The sequence below is a fragment of the Calonectris borealis genome, chromosome 6 (genome assembly GCF_964195595.1).
Source record: "Calonectris borealis chromosome 6, bCalBor7.hap1.2, whole genome shotgun sequence".
Taxonomy (NCBI): domain Eukaryota; kingdom Metazoa; phylum Chordata; class Aves; order Procellariiformes; family Procellariidae; genus Calonectris; species Calonectris borealis.
This window is the reverse complement of record NC_134317.1, coordinates 34,904,743-34,922,304: the sequence shown is the minus strand read 5'-3', so window position 1 is coordinate 34,922,304 and position 17,562 is coordinate 34,904,743. Positions and strand designations below refer to the sequence as shown.

Below are 17,562 nucleotides of genomic sequence, written 5' to 3'. Positions count from 1 at the left end.
AGAAACCGAAACTTTTATGAACTCAGTCCTCACATGTAAGTACCGTGAAGAAGTTTTAGTTTTCATTCTGTCCTGATACAGATGGTACCAGCTGTCTCTCTCATCAAAAGGTCTGTGTTGATTAAAGCAAACAAAACAAAAATCTCACCACCACTCTTCCGACATGAATTTTTATTAGTTCATCCTTATTTTAAAGAGAAGTCCAGATGAGTTACTCTTTCTGTTTCATGTATTTAAATCCTGGTATGTGCATTTCAGAACACTTTCCTCTAATTGTTCGCAGTAGCATTTATTACTGTATTGTAAAGTAAGTAGTCTGTTTTTGAGGAAATCTGTTTCTTTCAAAGTCCAGATTGCCTTATGAAAGCCTCTAGGTGTTAAAAATGTTTGGGTCATATAGTGTTACTTTTGATCTCTGAAACTCTTAATTTCGCTTTGCACAATGCAAAAAAAGAAAAAACCCTCATGATGAATGCAGAAAGATATTGGATACGTCTGAATGGTAACCGTAGGAAAAGAAAAGCTTGGTTTCCTCTCCTCTGTGCTGGGTGGAAATGAGCCCATCCTAAGAGGGCAGCCAGAGTTCCAAAAATATTTAATGCAAATTCTAAGGCTAAAATATGTAGCATATATACAGACATATAATATTGCAAAATATGATTTGTCTAAATTTAGGAATAGAAGGCTGGGAAGTAGGTATAATCTCTTATTCTGACTTTCATTCACCTTCTCTAATCCCTCTACAGGGGGGCATATTGCAAAGAAGTCAAAGGCCTTGCCTTGTGGTTATAGAGAACTGACACAACCCAAATTATTTGGGCCTGGTCGGAATTATTGAGAGTAATGGAACATGGTTAAGCCCTGTCCATAATAGGACAAGACTTTGATCACAAAGTGTGGGTGGTATGGCTGAAAATAAGGTACCTTGTCTTCAAGGTCTGTATGTTGCAGTAATCGTTTTATCTTGTTAGACATCGTAGTGGTGAGATTAAAGCCAACTGTTCCTCTCCTCGCCATGATGCTGGGATAGAGAAGTGTTTCCAGTGTGTTGTGAGGTTGCCACCTGACTTTGCAGTCACATATTCCGGAGACTGACTTGAGTGATCAGCGATAGGATAAGTGTCTAAACATGGCCATAAGTTTATGCGTCTTCCTTCAGTGTTAACTTTTAGGTTAAAAGCAAATTATGTGTGGAAGGAGTTCTGGAAGTTATTTTGTTCTGATTAATTTTTTGCCTTCACACCTCATCTGTAACTTTTCCAGATACATTGGCTGAAATGCAGACAGCCAATTAATCAGATCAAATAAGCTTCTGGTAGTTCTTGGTCCTCTTGGATCTGAACTCTGGCTATGTTCAGGTTTTCTTTCTTCACAGTTTTGTTTAGCAAGCACAATCGCTTGCTAAATTAACACAGTTGCTTGCTAAAAGAACTTTCTGCTCTGCTAACTTTGTTCAGCTGTGTAAAATTTGCTGTCATATGATGGAGGATTTTAAAAATAAAACCTGGGAGTTACAATTGTCTGACATTCTGAAAGTCAGTTCTGTGTACTTGGTTACATGTTGAATCAAGTACATAGTAATATATTGATCTCCACATTTTTCCATCTCTCTTGAGAGAGATGGTTTTCCAGAATAGAAATGGTCAGCAGTCATTCTTGTATGTATTATGAGAGTCTTCACTTGGTAGAAGAATGTTTCATAAACATCATTCATCACTAATGACAATTGTACGGTCAGAATGCCATCTCGGAGCGAGAACTTCTGCAGTCCAAACACTAGAATCCACTTCAAGAGCAGTAGTTTGAAGTGAGAAAATGTTGAATTTTAACTTATGTCAGGAGATCTCGACTGCGTGATAGTAATAGATTTTCCTTGCAAGTTTGGATAGAGTGCCAAGTCATGAAAAGTGTAAGACTAATTTGTCTTGGACAGATACGATCTCTTCACAAATTTTCTTTATTTGGTATTGCTTCTGTATGAAAATTTTGTCTTCTGACACCCGCTAAATAGACAACATGTCTTTAAAAAGAGACAGGTTTATGACATAATCTTTGCTATGGTTTCTTTTACAGATACAGTGTTTTCTTTTCAAACTGTAGAAATATAAAATGATCTTACCTTATGGTGACCTTGCTTTCCTTCCCACCTGTCTGTAGATGCTTATGAGAACTGCAGAATCAAGACAGTCACTTTTGTCTCTGCTAAAATTGGTAAACTTCTCACCATCTTTAAAAGATACTTCAAAATATTGTAGGTGTCTAAAATAAGGGCTATGTAGGCTGCCTTATGCCGTCTCTGACAAGCCTAAAACAACTTTTCATCCCCATTAATATATAGTGCCTTGTGTGGTAGCCTGCGGATTCATGCCAGTCCAGTTGTTCACTCTGTGAACGTAGAGCTGGTGCTTGAATGCTGTTTAATACCGATGAGGAGAGCTTACAGGGTGACCATATGGTCCTGCTGCAGCCAAGCCTAGACTGATCACCAACGGGGTGCTTGCCCACCACACTGGTCAGTATGGGCCAAGAACTGGCTTTGGGACAGAGCCGGCATGCATCCCAGCCTTGGAGCTTGCAGCTAATTCTAGGGTTGACTGATCTTGGGAGTAGCAGGCTGCTGTTAAAAGCAGGGTTCGGGCATGTCTGGGGAGGTTGCTACACTTCCACAGAGACCTTGCAATCTTCAAGGTGGTTTTTTTTAGCTGCTCAGGAACTTTAATGAAGAGATGCTGTGAGACAAATTGCAATTTGTGGTATTTCTTTTGACATGGGGGTAAAAAAAACCCACACTGATTTGTGGAGATATACATACTTATTTTTCTTTGATGTGTAAATCTCCGTTGAACCATGGCCTCTTGAGAAGAATTGGTTGTGGTTCCCACTGCACCAGTTAAGTGTGCTTTGGGAAAAGACTTTTGGTTCCTATTGTGCAATCCTGAGCAAAGCAAAACTCTTGACTGTTTATAAGGAGACTAATGCATATGACCTAGAGAGTGTGTCTAGAAAAAAAATTATATATAGCGTGTTTCTTATTTCAGCATCTCCTATTTGTACAAATAATCAAATTTTGTTACTAGTGCTTAGCTAGAAAAATGCAAAGAATTTATTGCAAAAAATTTCTAGCTGTGGTTTGGTTTGAGATTTCTATAGAAACCAGGTCTGTATGGCACCAAAACTCTTCCGTCAGAAATAAACGTGCTGTCACCTGTTGGCATGATAGCTCATGTTCTCCAAGGTCTGTCATCTTGGAGAGAACCTTCAGGTTTGGCAATCCCAGGTTTTAAGCGTCAGCGTCTCTGGAGCAGACTGCCATGGAACACTCCCAGAGCTCCGGCTCTGTGTGGGAGCTCCTGGGAAATGAGGAATCTAAATCACGTTTTGGTTATTTTCCAGGAGTTTTGTATGACCTTCTGTTTATGCTCGAGGTACGTGCAAGTATTTCGATGTGATGGGTTGGTATAGGGAGGATGTGCTTGAGAATGCCAACTGTCCCAGTAAAATAGCAGGCTTGGAGCAAATGAAAATGGAAGGAAAAAGAGAGAGAAACATATAATGACATATATATAATGACTGAAATATATAATTAAGGAAATCCATACCTAGAGATTTTTTTTCCATATATGGTTATTGAAGGAAACATATACCCATGGGAGTGAAAAATCTGTTCACGTGTTTTCTTAACCCTAATCTGAAAGAGGAGGGAGTGAACACCTAGTCATCTGCTCTGTGTTTCCTCAAGAGTGTCTGCGAGAGTGACTGACGCTTTCAGTGACGCTGGTTAATACTTAATTGCAGGCTTTGGGCAGGTTTTTGTTCTGTGGAAACTATAGAGTAAGGCCACGGACACATTTTGAATAGGCAGCCAAACTGAATTTCTGGGAGAAAGTTTCTGGTCAGGTGATTTTGGATAGTGTTATACCTGATAAAATTTGATCAAAGAGATTTTATTTTAATAGTTCATTCCTCTCTAAATACACCACTGTTGTTGTGGCACCAGGTAATAAAGTGTTACTTTTCTAGGTCTCCTGGAATGCTTATTTTCATAGTCTGTGGCTATTTGCATAGCTGTTATAGGAAGTTTACCAAGCTTTTTAATTGTTTTTTTTTAGTCTTTTGTTAATTTTGCTGGTTTTATCTTTATCTGCAAGGCAGGATCAAACTTGTCTCTGACTTGACAGGGCAGAGTATGACATTTCAGTGTTAAAACAGTTTGCTCCTTGATTTGTGCAGTCCTTCTACTTCTGTTCTGCTCTTTCAGTTGATGTAATTACTCTTTCAGTTGATGTAATTGCTGTTTTGCTTACCTTGTGGGTAAGCCAGACATGAGAGGGAACCAAGCTGTCTATCTTGTTAATTTACATTGACTTCCACCAGTGACAAAGGCAGTTGCTGGCATCTTTGAAGTGAAGGCAATAAGAAATAAATAGTTTATCATACCGTTTATTTGTAACCATCATGCCGTATCAATTTCCTACCAGTAACAGATTTGCTTTAAGGGATTGCAGAGTAGGTGCTTGCTTGCATTTCCTAGCTTAACATCGGCTCCTGGCTACTAGCAGCTCTCCGTCTCTGGGAAGTGGGGTGGCATGTGGCTTTTTGCTCCCCTTCATGTTCTAAATGCCTTACCTGCTCACTTTAGAAGAATCACGGATTATTTTAAGTTGAGGGACAAAGTAGAAAGTGGCAGCTGTACTGCTAATGGTAAGCTACAAGCAAGTAAGAGTTCAGAGTTAACGTGCATTTTTTTAGCTATGCGCTGAAGTATTTAGGGTGAATAACTGGGACAGCAGGAAAATATCTGGAGAAGGCTTTTATCAGAGACCTATTGCATTCCACTTAGGCAATTTTGCTGTATATTTTATTTACTTGTTATTAGTTCTTTTAAGTCAAATATTTCTGAAGAGACAATAGTTTTGCATTAAAAGCTTTCAAATTTAGAGAGACTTAAACTTTTGCTGGCAACTCCTGAAAACCAGTTTGCCTTCATATAGGATACAAGCACAAAGGTATCAACCTGATGCCTATTAAAGTGCAAGAATGAGGAACTTCCTAGTATTCCCCATTTCAGTGATCATCATATTAATAGTTAGTGGGACAAATCATTATCCTGTGGATATCTGCAATTACTCTGACAATAGATACAATTTGCTGTTTCCTTTTCAAGTTTTGAACCAGTGTAAGCAGTGAATATGGAAGTTACATTTTTGGTTCTGGCTTTTTTTGCTCGTATTCCAGGGTTCTGTGTCTTTGGAAACACCAAGGTTACAGTAACTCTTTTTCCTCCTTGATTTAAAGCAAATATTTTTGTCCAAAGGGCATGATAAAGCCCCAGCTGTGAAGGATCATTTTTGCCTATATGTAAAACTAAGCTTTCCCCTGTAGGTAGCAGATTTTTAAGATACACAGTAGCTATCTTTATTTGTTGAAGAAGGGGATAGTGGGGTGAGAACCTGTGCCATAGTTTAGTGTCCTTCATTGCCTCAGTATGTTTATTTTAAAGTTTCCTTTTCAGTTTGTCCTTTCCTCACCTTCATTTGCTTTGGTTTTGGTTTTTTTTTTGGGGTGTGTGGTTTTTTTTAAATCCCCCCCTATGATTATTTTCACCTTGCAGTATCCCCTTTTTACAGACCTTCTGCTCTTATTCCTAATAATTCTTGACTTCTCCAGACACTCAGTCTTTGGACTTGTTCATGTTGCTCAGCAGAGAGCCTCTTTCAGAAGAGATTTATAGTCGAGGGAAGATGATCACTTCAGAGGTTAGTTGGCAAAATTAACCGCTGGGCAGGGAGGGAACATCTATGGCTGACAGAAATCATAAATAGCAATTAGGGAGGACTGCCAGTGCCTAATTGTTAAACCCATGCTAGGAATGAGTTGAAAGAAGAAGGGGGGGAAAAAACCTACAGAGAATAGTGAAGTCTTATTTTGGAAAGGGTCAGGCTTATTACTCTTTTAACCTCTATAGTGAGGCAGTACTGAATACGGTGTATCCGTGAATGTAAATCCCTCAAGTGTGTAGATGAAAAGGGGATGAAGCATGACACTTCGAGAGTCAGAAGGACTTCATGCCTGAGAAGAGCCTCTTCTATTGTGGCTGCTGGCACACCACCCGTGGGATGCACGGTTTCCTAAGTTTTACACTTGGTGGGAGACCTCAGAAGTCCTTCTGAGAAAAGAGAGTTTTGAGGAAGGCTGTGTGATGTGGCCATATTGAAATGGCCATCTAATTCTCTGAAGGGCGTTTTGGAAGTGCTTTGTGAACTTGAAGGCTTAGGGTATAAAGCAAGGTTTCTCTCGCATGCGACAATATTTAGCTTTTTCCTGAAATTTGAGCAGGGCTGTTTTAGTTGGTTTGGATAGCACGTAATGCAGCCATCTCACCCCAGTGCTTCAGAGGTGAATATAGTCTTATTGACAAGAACAGTAGTTGCTTGTTTGCTGCCAGTATTAGATCGCAGGAAATTTTGTAATAATGCATAATAATACAGGAACTGATTTATAGCAGAACGTGCGGTTGTAAGGAGGCTCAAAAAATGCACCCAACACCCAAGAAGTATAAACAGCCTGGAAAAGCAGTGTATAGATGAATGTTATGCTTTATTTTAATTTTTAAAATGGTCTGGAGTGACATTTAGACTGGATTCCAAAGTTCACTGGAATAAGCCTTTCCGGTGATCCTCCAAGTAGCGCTGCCTAAATTAAGAAATGAAAAGGCCCTTTAAATTCGTTGTGTAAGGCACTGGTGCTGTCATTCTTCTGTAACTGTCCGGGACATGGGATTTCCAACATGAAAACGTACGACGCTGTGTGTAGCTGCAGAGCCGTAACACAGGTGGGGTGGAGCTGCCTGCACACAGGCTCGCCCAGACATCAGGCAGTCTGGCGGTGTAGGGTCCAGGTGGATTTTTGTGCTGTTGTGGCATTTAAACACTTCTGGGTTTAAAGGAGTATATAGACTACAGGGGATATAAAAAGCATCAAGATAAAACTGTCTCCCAAAATACCGCAGGAGGCAGAGAGGACTCTGCTTCTGGTCTTGCCCTCCAGCATCTCTCTGTCTCTCAGAAGCTACAGCAGCTACTGTCGTGACAAAATTATTCAAAAGCACCAAATCCACTGGCTCACAAACGATTTCGGTCTCCACAGCCATCCCAGCTGGCATTACTGTCAGTCACAGCTCCTGAAGTCCCGCTGCCAGAGGCCCCCCTCTCTGGGCAGGACCCACCTGGCTCCGGTAGAGCCTGCTCATCCATCAGTTTCTCATTTGGAGAGCCGTGGGTGGTCCTAGCCGATGGAAAAAAAAAAACCCACCACATTCACGTGTCCAGTGGACTTTTTGAAGAAGCTTGCAAAAAATGCAAGAATTTGGTACCTTAAAACATTGTGAGTTTGTAAGGGAAACACTTAACTTGAGATCTGTTCCAGATGCTTCCGTAACTCTATAATTGTCGTCATGGTGTATGGGGGAAAATAATCTTGGGGCATCCTTCATGAATTAGCTGCTGGCTTAGAGACTCTACAAAATAACTTTGTTTTCAGAACTGTTTTCAAATATTTACTCATACCTCTGTACACAGCATACTTTCACATTTGACTTCAGTCATGTTGGGGACTGAGAGTCAAATGTTTTTAGTTATCTGTGATGATCTCTCTCTCTTCTTTTTTTGCATGTGAATGTATTTGTTATCGTCTGTGTTTATTTGTAAGCATAAAAAAGCTTTGGGTTTGGCTAGATTGTCAGAGCAAAGATAATTAAAAAAAAAAAAAAAGGCAAAAAAAAAAAGCCTTAATATATGTTGGATAGTTGGAGATGTGTGTTAATGCTCCAGTAATCTAAACTAATGGTAACTTTTTTGCCAGATCCCATTTCTCTCATTTTCCTGGAACCGGAACATTTTGGCTAGCATTCATATTATGCCATTGATATTTTTAGGACATAACACACTGAGATTTTTTTTTAATTAATTCACTTTGTCACATAAAGTAGAATCCCTCTAATTCACACAAAAGGCTTGGGAATCCATTCAATATGTCTGACTGAATTTTGTGAATGGAGTGGGCACTTAATTAAATAAAGGAAAGGACCTGCAGTAATTTTTCAGTTTTGTAATGCAGTTCTCTGAATTTGTCAATACATAACTGCTCTTTGTCTCTTCTCAACATTTCAGATAGTTCTTCCAGCTCTTCATTTGTACATCTAGGCTAGAAATAAGACTAGCCTTTTTTGTGCTGCTTAACAAAATGAGATTCTTCTGATTAGAAAATTTAGTGATGTTATGAGAGGACTTGGAAATAAAAGCATTTTTAAACACTTAATGCGGCTTTAAATATAACTTGATTTCTTAAAAAGGGTCCAATAGCTTCATTTTTCTTTTCCTTAGAATTTTGGGACTTTTTGTGCACTGGAACGTACTTAAAAGGAGGCACTGCTATGTTTCGCTTCTTAAATGCAGACTGAAAAGTGAGGGCAGGTAGAGGTCCTATCAGAAATGGCAGCTATCCCATTTTATGCACTGTGTGTACAGGGATCAGAATTTTCATTGTGCCTTTCCTGAATTGGCAGCATGGTACTCTCTTAAGAACTGGGATTTCAAATTGCAATTAAGAACAGCTGTCGTCCTTTCATTGAAAGTGTCTCATTGTGTTTAATGGTCGTCTTTTTTTTTTTTTTTCTTTTTTAGCAATTTATAATACACCAGGAAATGCCCATCTGCTATGCTAGAAGCCTTTGTCATGATTTTAGGTACAGCGTAAACAAGGCTAATGTTTAAAGCCTTCAAGAAACTTCAGTAAAATTCCAGCTCTGGTACCACCTTTAGAGGCAGAACGTTTTCCATTCAATCTCTTTTTGTTGGCAACTTTATGCAAAAGGCTCTGATTTCTTCAACTCTGGGTACATCATGGTTAATGTAGTTTGGGTTATTAGAGATAAACTTTTTCATGTTATGAATCAGGAAATACACAGTCTTAATATTTACTGTCTAGCACACTGAATAATCTTTTACTTCTGTTTTGAATAGATAAGAGAGCTGGGACTGGGGTTTACAAACAAAGGTCTGAACTACAAAGACAGTTTAATTCTGGTCACTTCAGTAAATTAGTTCAAATCTGCGTTTTTCTTGTATACACAGTTTCCTTTCATATACTACGGAAATGATTTTTAGTTGCTAAACCTTGTGGAGTTCAAACTGCAACTGATCATAATTACTCCAAGATGGTTCTTAGTGAGGATGTATCCACAGGACAAAAAAAGATGTGTGCACTTGACATCCTCCTTGAACATCAGCAGACCAACCAAGGACGTAGATGAAATGCATCGTCCCTGGAAGTAGTCCACGTGGATTGAACTGAAGCCTAGTGTTTGAGCAATCGGAAGAAGGCTTTTCATTTCTTGCTTTGACCATTCATGGAAAGAACATTTTGGATATATATCCACAAATGTCATGCACAAACTTCAGCAAATTTTGCAGACTGAATAGACACATTAGCTTGATGTTGTACCTGAGCTAACAAGCTCTTGGAAGCTGAGATAAGCTTTAGTGCCTACTTGTCCAGGGGTTCATGAGAGGTACTTTATTTGGAAAAGAGAGCTGGGAGGCAAAAAATAAGTTGTGGTAAGGCTTCTTAACTTCTTAACAAACTACTTGGTTTGTTAAGAGGACTTAAGAGTTACTTGCAAAATGAAAAAAATTCAGTAACTCCTCCAGTAAAGTAGCAACATACCTATGTAATTACCTAGTGTTGACGTTGCCCATCAGATGTTTTCCAGATAACTGAATTACTTTTATTTGCAATTTTATCACTGTTGTCTCTGATAAACTTGCAGGCAGCTGCATGCTAGCTTTTGTGTTACAGAGCCTAGATTTCAAATCTGATGATTAGCAACTTATTTTAGCTTACAAATAGCTATGAGGATGTGAGAATACTCCTATTTCTCCAGTATTGTAATATGAATTGGTGGAACGCTCGGCATTTTTTCTGACAGCAAACTGTTGCCTTCCATTGCAGTCTATTGCACTACACACGGCTGACATTTCTTTACCCATCTCACCAGGCAGAGCTATGAAGTCACTCCAAGATGCACCTTTTTATGCGAGATGCTGTAGCTCTTAGGTACGTCCAGCATTCTGGAGTTTAGTTGTGCTACAGTATGCTGTTGTCCTGTGAGATGAGCATGTCCCTTTCTGTGAAGTGAATATGTGAAACTGGGCACCTCACTTCACTGTTCGTCTTCCCCTGAGTACTGGAACATGTTTAATTACTTCAGAATAAAGGAATAAATTTATTTTTCATTCTCCAGTTAGCAGAGTAGAGCAAGCTTGTCTGAGGGTATTGCTACTTTTGCAATAAAATTATTTGCAGCGAGAGAAGTCCCTGCATGAGCATGTGGTAGCAATGCACACTTATTGTGGAAGCCAAAACTTGACTTGCTGTATCTCTGCTCTCACTGCATCAGGAGGAGATTACTTATTTCCACCTTCTGACTTCAGGGTGATGTTGCTTAGGGCTGCAAATAAAAGCAGGGTTTTCTTTTTGTCAGGCAGGAGTACATTTTTTTGAGGCAGCAACATGGAACACTGCCTATTTGCTAAACATTTTTCCATGTGAAATCATGCCTCAGGAAAACCCTGCAACCAGTACAGCCCTATTGTGGTTTCATTTGCTAGATCAAGAAGTTGCTGGCATTTTTACAAGGAGCATCTGTGCTCTGCTGCTGATTTGGACAAGCTCAAACTATAAGGCCCAAAGATACATCCTATTTAAAAAATAAATTAAAAAAGAAAAGGAAAAAAAGCAACGAACAGTGATTTCCCATCTGTGCAGGAAAAGCCAAGCTATAATGAATATTGCTCCTCTAATAGGATTATAGAGTCTTGTCTTCTAAGTCTTTCACTTAACTGTACTCTGGGCCTGTTTTTTCTGAAACAGCTATGGATAATTGTAAGGACCTGTGTTTAGCCACAATCAGTGTTTTAAAAATGAGGAATAATTGTTTCTCAGTGTTTTATTTTGATGGAATATGTATTATGCTTAGCCACCTAAGTCAAGATGAATTACAGTTTTATTGGAGTTTACTTTTAGTGTGCTATTCACACGGTGCAGCAGCATACTCAAAGCATGTCTTGTTCTGCAGAAAAAGATTTATTTTATGTAAAATTTGGTTGAAGCTCACATGAACTAAATATGTGTGTTTGACCAGTAAACTTCCCTAATTTTCAGACACATGCTGTATTAGGTACAGAAACTAATTCAATTTTCTGTAAAATATTGAGAGTCTGGATATTTCAGTGCAGAAAGGGAATGGCTGTTTTCCCTTGCTCCCCCTTTTCCTCCCTGTCCCACCAGCCCTTCGTTTCTAAATACATGCAAGAGTTCAGAGATGCAATTCAAATCTGCTAGTATGTGGTTGAAATAGTAAACCGGGATTTTAAAAAATGTTGTGTCCTCTAGTTAAACTCTGACAGAAGCCAAGCATGGAAAATCAGTTTGCACCTCTCTTTCCTTACTGTCCCATTCAGCTGTCTGACCCCTTGATACTCCATTTGAACTGGGGAACGTGCTTGTTAATGGAATAAATCCTAAGTTTTACAAGCCCAACCTCAGGGGCTGCAAAGCTTCAGAAGGTCCACGGAGAAATGTGAGTCTCTTGCCACTGGCATTTCTGGTGTGCCATGAAGCTGCTTCCCTCGCAGGTGACCGCATGCTTTTTTAGTGCAGCCAGGCTGGCAGTTCAAGGAAAAGTCTGGAGCTTCTTACAGAAAATATGGCTACTAAAAAGGTTCAGCATATACTTTTGCAGTAAGCCCATTGACTGTAAGGAGTTGGCTGTTTTAGGCAGTCGTTAAATCAAACATGCAAGTGCTGATTTATCTTATGAAATAAACTACATCTAACTAAATTATTGTTTTTAATAAAACAATAGAAAACACTTCCTATACTTCCCTTCAAGGATATCATGGCCTAGTAAAATTATTATTTTTTGTGAACAGAAATGCCTTTTCTCCCAAGAAATGTAAAATCCTTGCAGTGCACGTTACAGCACACTGACTTGCTGTAGGTCTGTGAGAGGCCAAGCTGTGTCCCCCTGTGTGATCCTGTAGGAGCTGGGTGGCTGCCTTGGGGAACGCAGCCCGGTGCGTGGGGCGAGAGATTGTGTTACAAACTCATCTGGTTAATGCTGTGCCTTGGAAATGGGAGTTACTCCTTCATGCTAGACCCATGGGCTGAGTATTAGTATGGGTGAGGTTGGCATCCAGCTGGCTGATGTCATTTCAAGGAATGGGACTAGTCAAGGGGGAATCCAAGCCAAGCTGCTCTTCTGAAAAGCTCATGACATGGAGATCCCCCTCCAGCCTCGGTTCATGTATATGTTCACTTCAGCTGACAACAGGAACCTGCTCCAAAGAAAAGCTCGCTATTTTAATTCCCTTCTTTAGGCAAACCAAGTCACGGGTTATACCTGTTGTTTGTCTGCAGCTGCAGGTGTTTATGGTGTGTACAGCTGGCACTGGTCCACGTTAGTTCAATTTGGTACGCCTTAGTGGGCTTTCCATGGTTAACACGTTACCAGGACAGGAGACGGACCTGTCGGCTTGGATATCTGCAGCACCAAAGCTCTGCCCGCTGCTCTGCTCTGCCATCACGTTACATTACTTTGGAGGACCCAACCTTGGACCCATGCCCTGGTCACTCTCCTGACAATCTGCTGGGCATATTTCACTGCCAGCTTACAGGGCTGAGCTGTTGAATGTGATGTGGACATGCTTACTGGGGTTGATAGTGTTTGTTAAAATTTAGAGGGAGAATTTATTTTGTAGCGTGGATTAGAAAGTGGCATGGTCATCCTCAGCTTCAGAGATCCTGTTTTCCACCAGTTAAAGGAAAATAATGCAACAGCTGGGTCATAGGCTCCTAGTAAAAGACGTTTCTTGTTTTCCATCGTACTAATGTGCAGCTCTAAAGAGATGCTTTAGATGATGTTGAAACCGGCAGAAAGCATAGGCTGTGTTTTTGGCTTTTGTGTACAGGGCTGGGGGAAAACTACTGTTGGTTTTCAAAAAATTACATTTTTTTGGACCATCAGTCAGTAAAAAGGAAGTGATCAGAACTGATAAAGCCTCCCGCTCACTTGGAGGGGAAGTGTGTGTGAGAGAGAGAAAAGGATCAGGGACAGACTGGGCTGTGGTTGAGCTGAGAGGTTGTGCAGGCACGATATTTGGGGAAGAAGCATTGGCTGGACCTCTCAGTAAGGAGGTTTTGAGGTGAAGTCCATTGGACACAACTGAAATCTGCTTCGTCCTGAGAAAGACAAGATTTTCAGAAAGAACATTTTCTTCTTTTTGTCCAGACCTCAGAATATTGGCCTGAATCAACTCTTCTACTAAACCTGCAGTGTGTATATGAGCATCAGAGGGTATATTATATTCCCAGTCTACTGGAACAGAAAATAAATCTCTCTGGCTTAATATTAGGCTGTGTTTTAAAGTGTTTTACTCTTGAAAATCAAGAGTGGCTTTGTCTGTCCTCTTTGCCCTCCCTTCCCCTCTCTCCCTTTCCTTCCATAAATTATGGCTGCTTCTTACAAATCAAATGGGCTGATTTACACAGCTTTGGGCTTTATTCTGCATCTAATAACGTCACAGTTGCTAACGCGAATAACAAAGTGGGGAAGCGTACGCAGGAGGTACCCTTCTGCTGTTTATATTAGCCACATAGTATTGTTGATAAAACAGGTTTCTGTGCTCACCAGGAAAATAAAATTTGAGAATATGAATAGGAGAAAAGGCTTTCCATCTGTCTTAGCACACCTCTTTATCCTGGTGTTTAAACTTATTTTATTTTTTTCCCGATTGGCGTTTTTCAAAGAACAGCTGCTTGCCTGTGAAGGTCTATCCGAGCTGATGCTCCATCAATTTAGCTGTTACTTTATTCACTCCAATGGCAGGCTAATCAACCTTTTCTTTTCAAGTGTGTCAAAGTGCTGAACATGAGACAGTTTGTAATTATGGAAAATGGGAGTACACTTTTTATCCTTAGGGCAATTAGATTAAATGATTCTGCACTATGAGCTAATACTATAAATAATCTCTTATGGTTGTTTTTCCTGAATGGCGAATTTTCCACTGAGCTTCAATGGGCGGGGGGAACATATATAGCAAATAGTGATGATTTACAATGTAAAGCCTCAAAGCACTGTATAAAATGTGCTTCCACTGTTCCTAGCTCAGGTTATTAGGAATTTTTATACCCAAACAAACTGTGATTCTGATGTTTTCCCACCGCATGTTGTGAGAGGAGGAAATAATTTTTTTGCTGTTACCCTGTTACTGAGCACTTCTATGCATTCAGAAAGAAAAGGAATGATGCTCTTAATTAAACTTGAAAGAATTAATATAAATTACATTTTATCTAAAATTTACGTTAAAAATATACGTACAATTTACATTTTACTGCTGTTCTTTTTAGTCTAGCATGGTATGTAGTCTTTGATAAGCACTGACTTAGAGTATCCTGCAGTGTGTTTAGACACAGTTGAGCAGAAATGAAGTGGTACCAGGGCTCTGCTTCACGAGGAATTGGAACGGTCAAGAAGAGAGGTTTTCTTAATTTCCTTTGAAAGTAGCAAATGAGTTGGCAGTTGCAAGCCAAGATTAAGCAATAGATGTTTTAAAATGGGGACCGAGACTCTCAGAATCAAAGCAACAGCCAGTGAAGATGGGATGAAGGCAATTGACCCTATTAGTGCATGAGAAAAGCAATCAGAGGAAGTTTAAGATAGTGTTAACTAATTACTGTTAATTGAGGATGCTAAGGGAAATGAGAGGAGGAAAGAAGTACCAATAGCTGGCGAACACTGATCCTCATGATTTTGGCTTAAAGGAAGAAGGTGGTGGAAGAGAAGAGCTGCTCCTGTGAGCTGAATTTATGACAGTAAGAGCAAGGTTTTTACCCCTGGTATAATTGTGGGTGCGATCTTGAACACTCAAATGAAGCGCTAGCAGTTGATGCTCATTTTGGGGTGAGTGGGTGGGAACCTTGTGCCTGTCTCTTCCTGACCCCGGTGTTTTGTTAGAGCAGAGAGATGCTGTTGTCCTGCTGAAAATTGCTGGAGCCCTTTGGAAATGCCCCTTGGAGGCCTATTTGCTGTTTCCCTTTGTTAGAATTTTTGGGCTAGGACTTTGTGACAGATCTGGCCATCTGGAGCTATGTGGCTGAAAAAGCCATGCTATAAAAAAGCAGAGCCTTCTTACTGAGCTAGGTGTGGGTGGCGTTTCGATTTCAAATTGCTTCTATATTTAAGTCTTAGCTAAAAGAGAACTCCAGTAAATATTTCTGTGTTTGTTGTGGTAGGAAAATGTCGTCTTCCTTCATGAAAACCTAAAAATCAAAGGAGAGCTTATTATAAGGTATGGTAAATGTCACTGCTGACACACTCACCAGCTAATTCAAAACACATGGTTTATAACTGCTTTTTAAACTACAAACTATTCTAAAATTTTACTTAGGCTCTGTAATTGTGAGGTGGTTCAAAGAGTGGTATGTGGTTTAAACCTATAGTTGCAAATGTTGACTTTACAGAGCCGTGTTTCTTAATGTTGCTAGAAGGAAAAGAATAGAAGAATTCTTTGTGGTCTACGGATCATTAAAATGTGTTAAACTAAAATGACCTTAAATGAAAATATTTTATATGTTTATAACAAATGGGGAACAGCATGAAATTATATTTTTGGAACAAATAGAGTTTGAACCAAAAGACTCAAAGTTTTGGGTTTGGTTTTTTTTTTTTATTGCAAAGATAAAAGGCAATAATAGATAGGAAGGACTGTGAGGTGTAATGGTGTGCCATGAAAGTAGACGTGACAAATGAATAGATCTATCTTTTTCTTTGAGATAAAGATCTTTGTTCAGGCTCTGACATAAATGTGTCTAATGCTGTTTTTGCAATGCCAGAAAGACAAAGAAATCTTAGTTATTTAAATACACTTTTGGTTATGCCTCCTCCAATTGAATTGTTGGACTAGTGGTTGAAATGTCAGAGGTAAATTTTAGAACACTTCTGCTAGGTAACTTTTGATAAGTACGTACGCAAAACTTCTTTTGAAATGAGTCGACTTATTTTTCCTTTTGTCTGTAGTAGATAATAATTGATATACTTGTGAAGTATTAGGCTTTGCTGGATTGTGTAGAAGATTGGAGGAAAAGATAATATATGCCAAGCATCTCTGACTAGATTGGATAAAACCAGAACTGGATGAAATCCCACTCTCTTCTCCAATTTCAGAGGTCTCATTGCAGTATTAGACTCTCAGTTTCTCTGCTGAGGGAGGAGATAAAGCATGATTTGATGTTTTTAACTATGCAGTGCAGGCAGAGTTAATAAATACATCAAGCAGTAAAATATATTTTGACAGGGGCAGTTGGGAAACTCAAATTCAGTGTATTAGAAAAGATGAATGGTTCCTAAGCTGATTAACTCATAACTCAGTATATCAACAGAGAGAATACTTTCTCTGTGTTTGATGCTGACTTCATTTTTTGGCGTGAAATTACTGCCAAGGAAGTTGTTTCAACAGTGAAATACTAGTTGATAGCTGAGATTGTTTGAAGGACAGCAGGCACAGAATGAGCCGTCCAGTCTGTAAGTTTGAAAAGTATCTCAGAGTCTTACCTTCTTGCTGAAAGCCAGTTTCCTGAATCAAACCCATGGAAACCACGGCTTTAGCATTGACGTGCTCTCACATGGCCCATGAATGCTCAGTGCAGTTTCATTTCTTTCCTCTTCATCCTACTGCTTTTTTTTTCCTTGCAAAAAGGAATGTAATGTGTGCTGGAACAAGCTTTTCTGAGTGCCACGCATTGTACTCTTCAATTTACAAGTATATCTGCAGCAGTTTTCAACAAATATTATTCATTTCCTAAATATGTCCTGTAAGAGAGTCTGGTAAAGTGTTATTGCTACTGTAGTTTGGATTCCGGACAGTAAAGTGGATGCCAGAAATTGTGTCATAGTCTCTCAGCAGCAGCAGAATATTTTTATTTTGCTACTTCTCCAGCATGTTGGCCACATCACAAATTGACTCTGTTGTAATGCTAAAAACATTACAGCCTTGCTACTTTCTCGTAAACACTTTTTCACCTCCAGTTGAACTACTGAGTTCAAATGCTTCAATCACCATAGCACTAACAAGTTTTGAGAGATCAGTCTTAATTTGGGTTCAATGGTATATGTATCAAAAGGAGTTAATGACCTTTGATCGTGGTTGTTAAGTGGATGGCCCAACCACCTGTGCAGAGAGAAGAATTGTAATTTAGTGCCTTAGACAATGTAAGTTGGCAAGAAAAGCAGTGAGAGAGACGGAGCCCTGGGTTGGTCATGCAACTAGGTGGATGTGCTGCAGGAGAGAAGGGGACAGGAGGGACACAAAGAGGGGGAATCCGACACGAGCATCATTGGCAGGAACTAGGGAGGGAGGGGAAGGTGTGATTTTTTAGTAGTAAAGGAGCCGTAAGGTTTTTCATTTACCTGCTTTCCAACCTTTTCAGAATACCACTCACTTGGTA

At 39.6% G+C, this 17,562-nt stretch overlaps 1 protein-coding gene across 1 annotated transcript in view; it reads left to right on the top strand.

The window, feature by feature from the left end:
- MYO1B (myosin IB) overlaps window positions 1–17,562 on the top strand; it is a 114,340-nt gene that overhangs the window by 31,007 nt on the left and 65,771 nt on the right. The window contains exon 4 of the mRNA XM_075153898.1: window positions 3–35. Within this exon, the coding sequence (XP_075009999.1) occupies window positions 3–35 (33 nt within the window). The remainder of the gene's footprint in view (window positions 1–2; window positions 36–17,562) is intronic.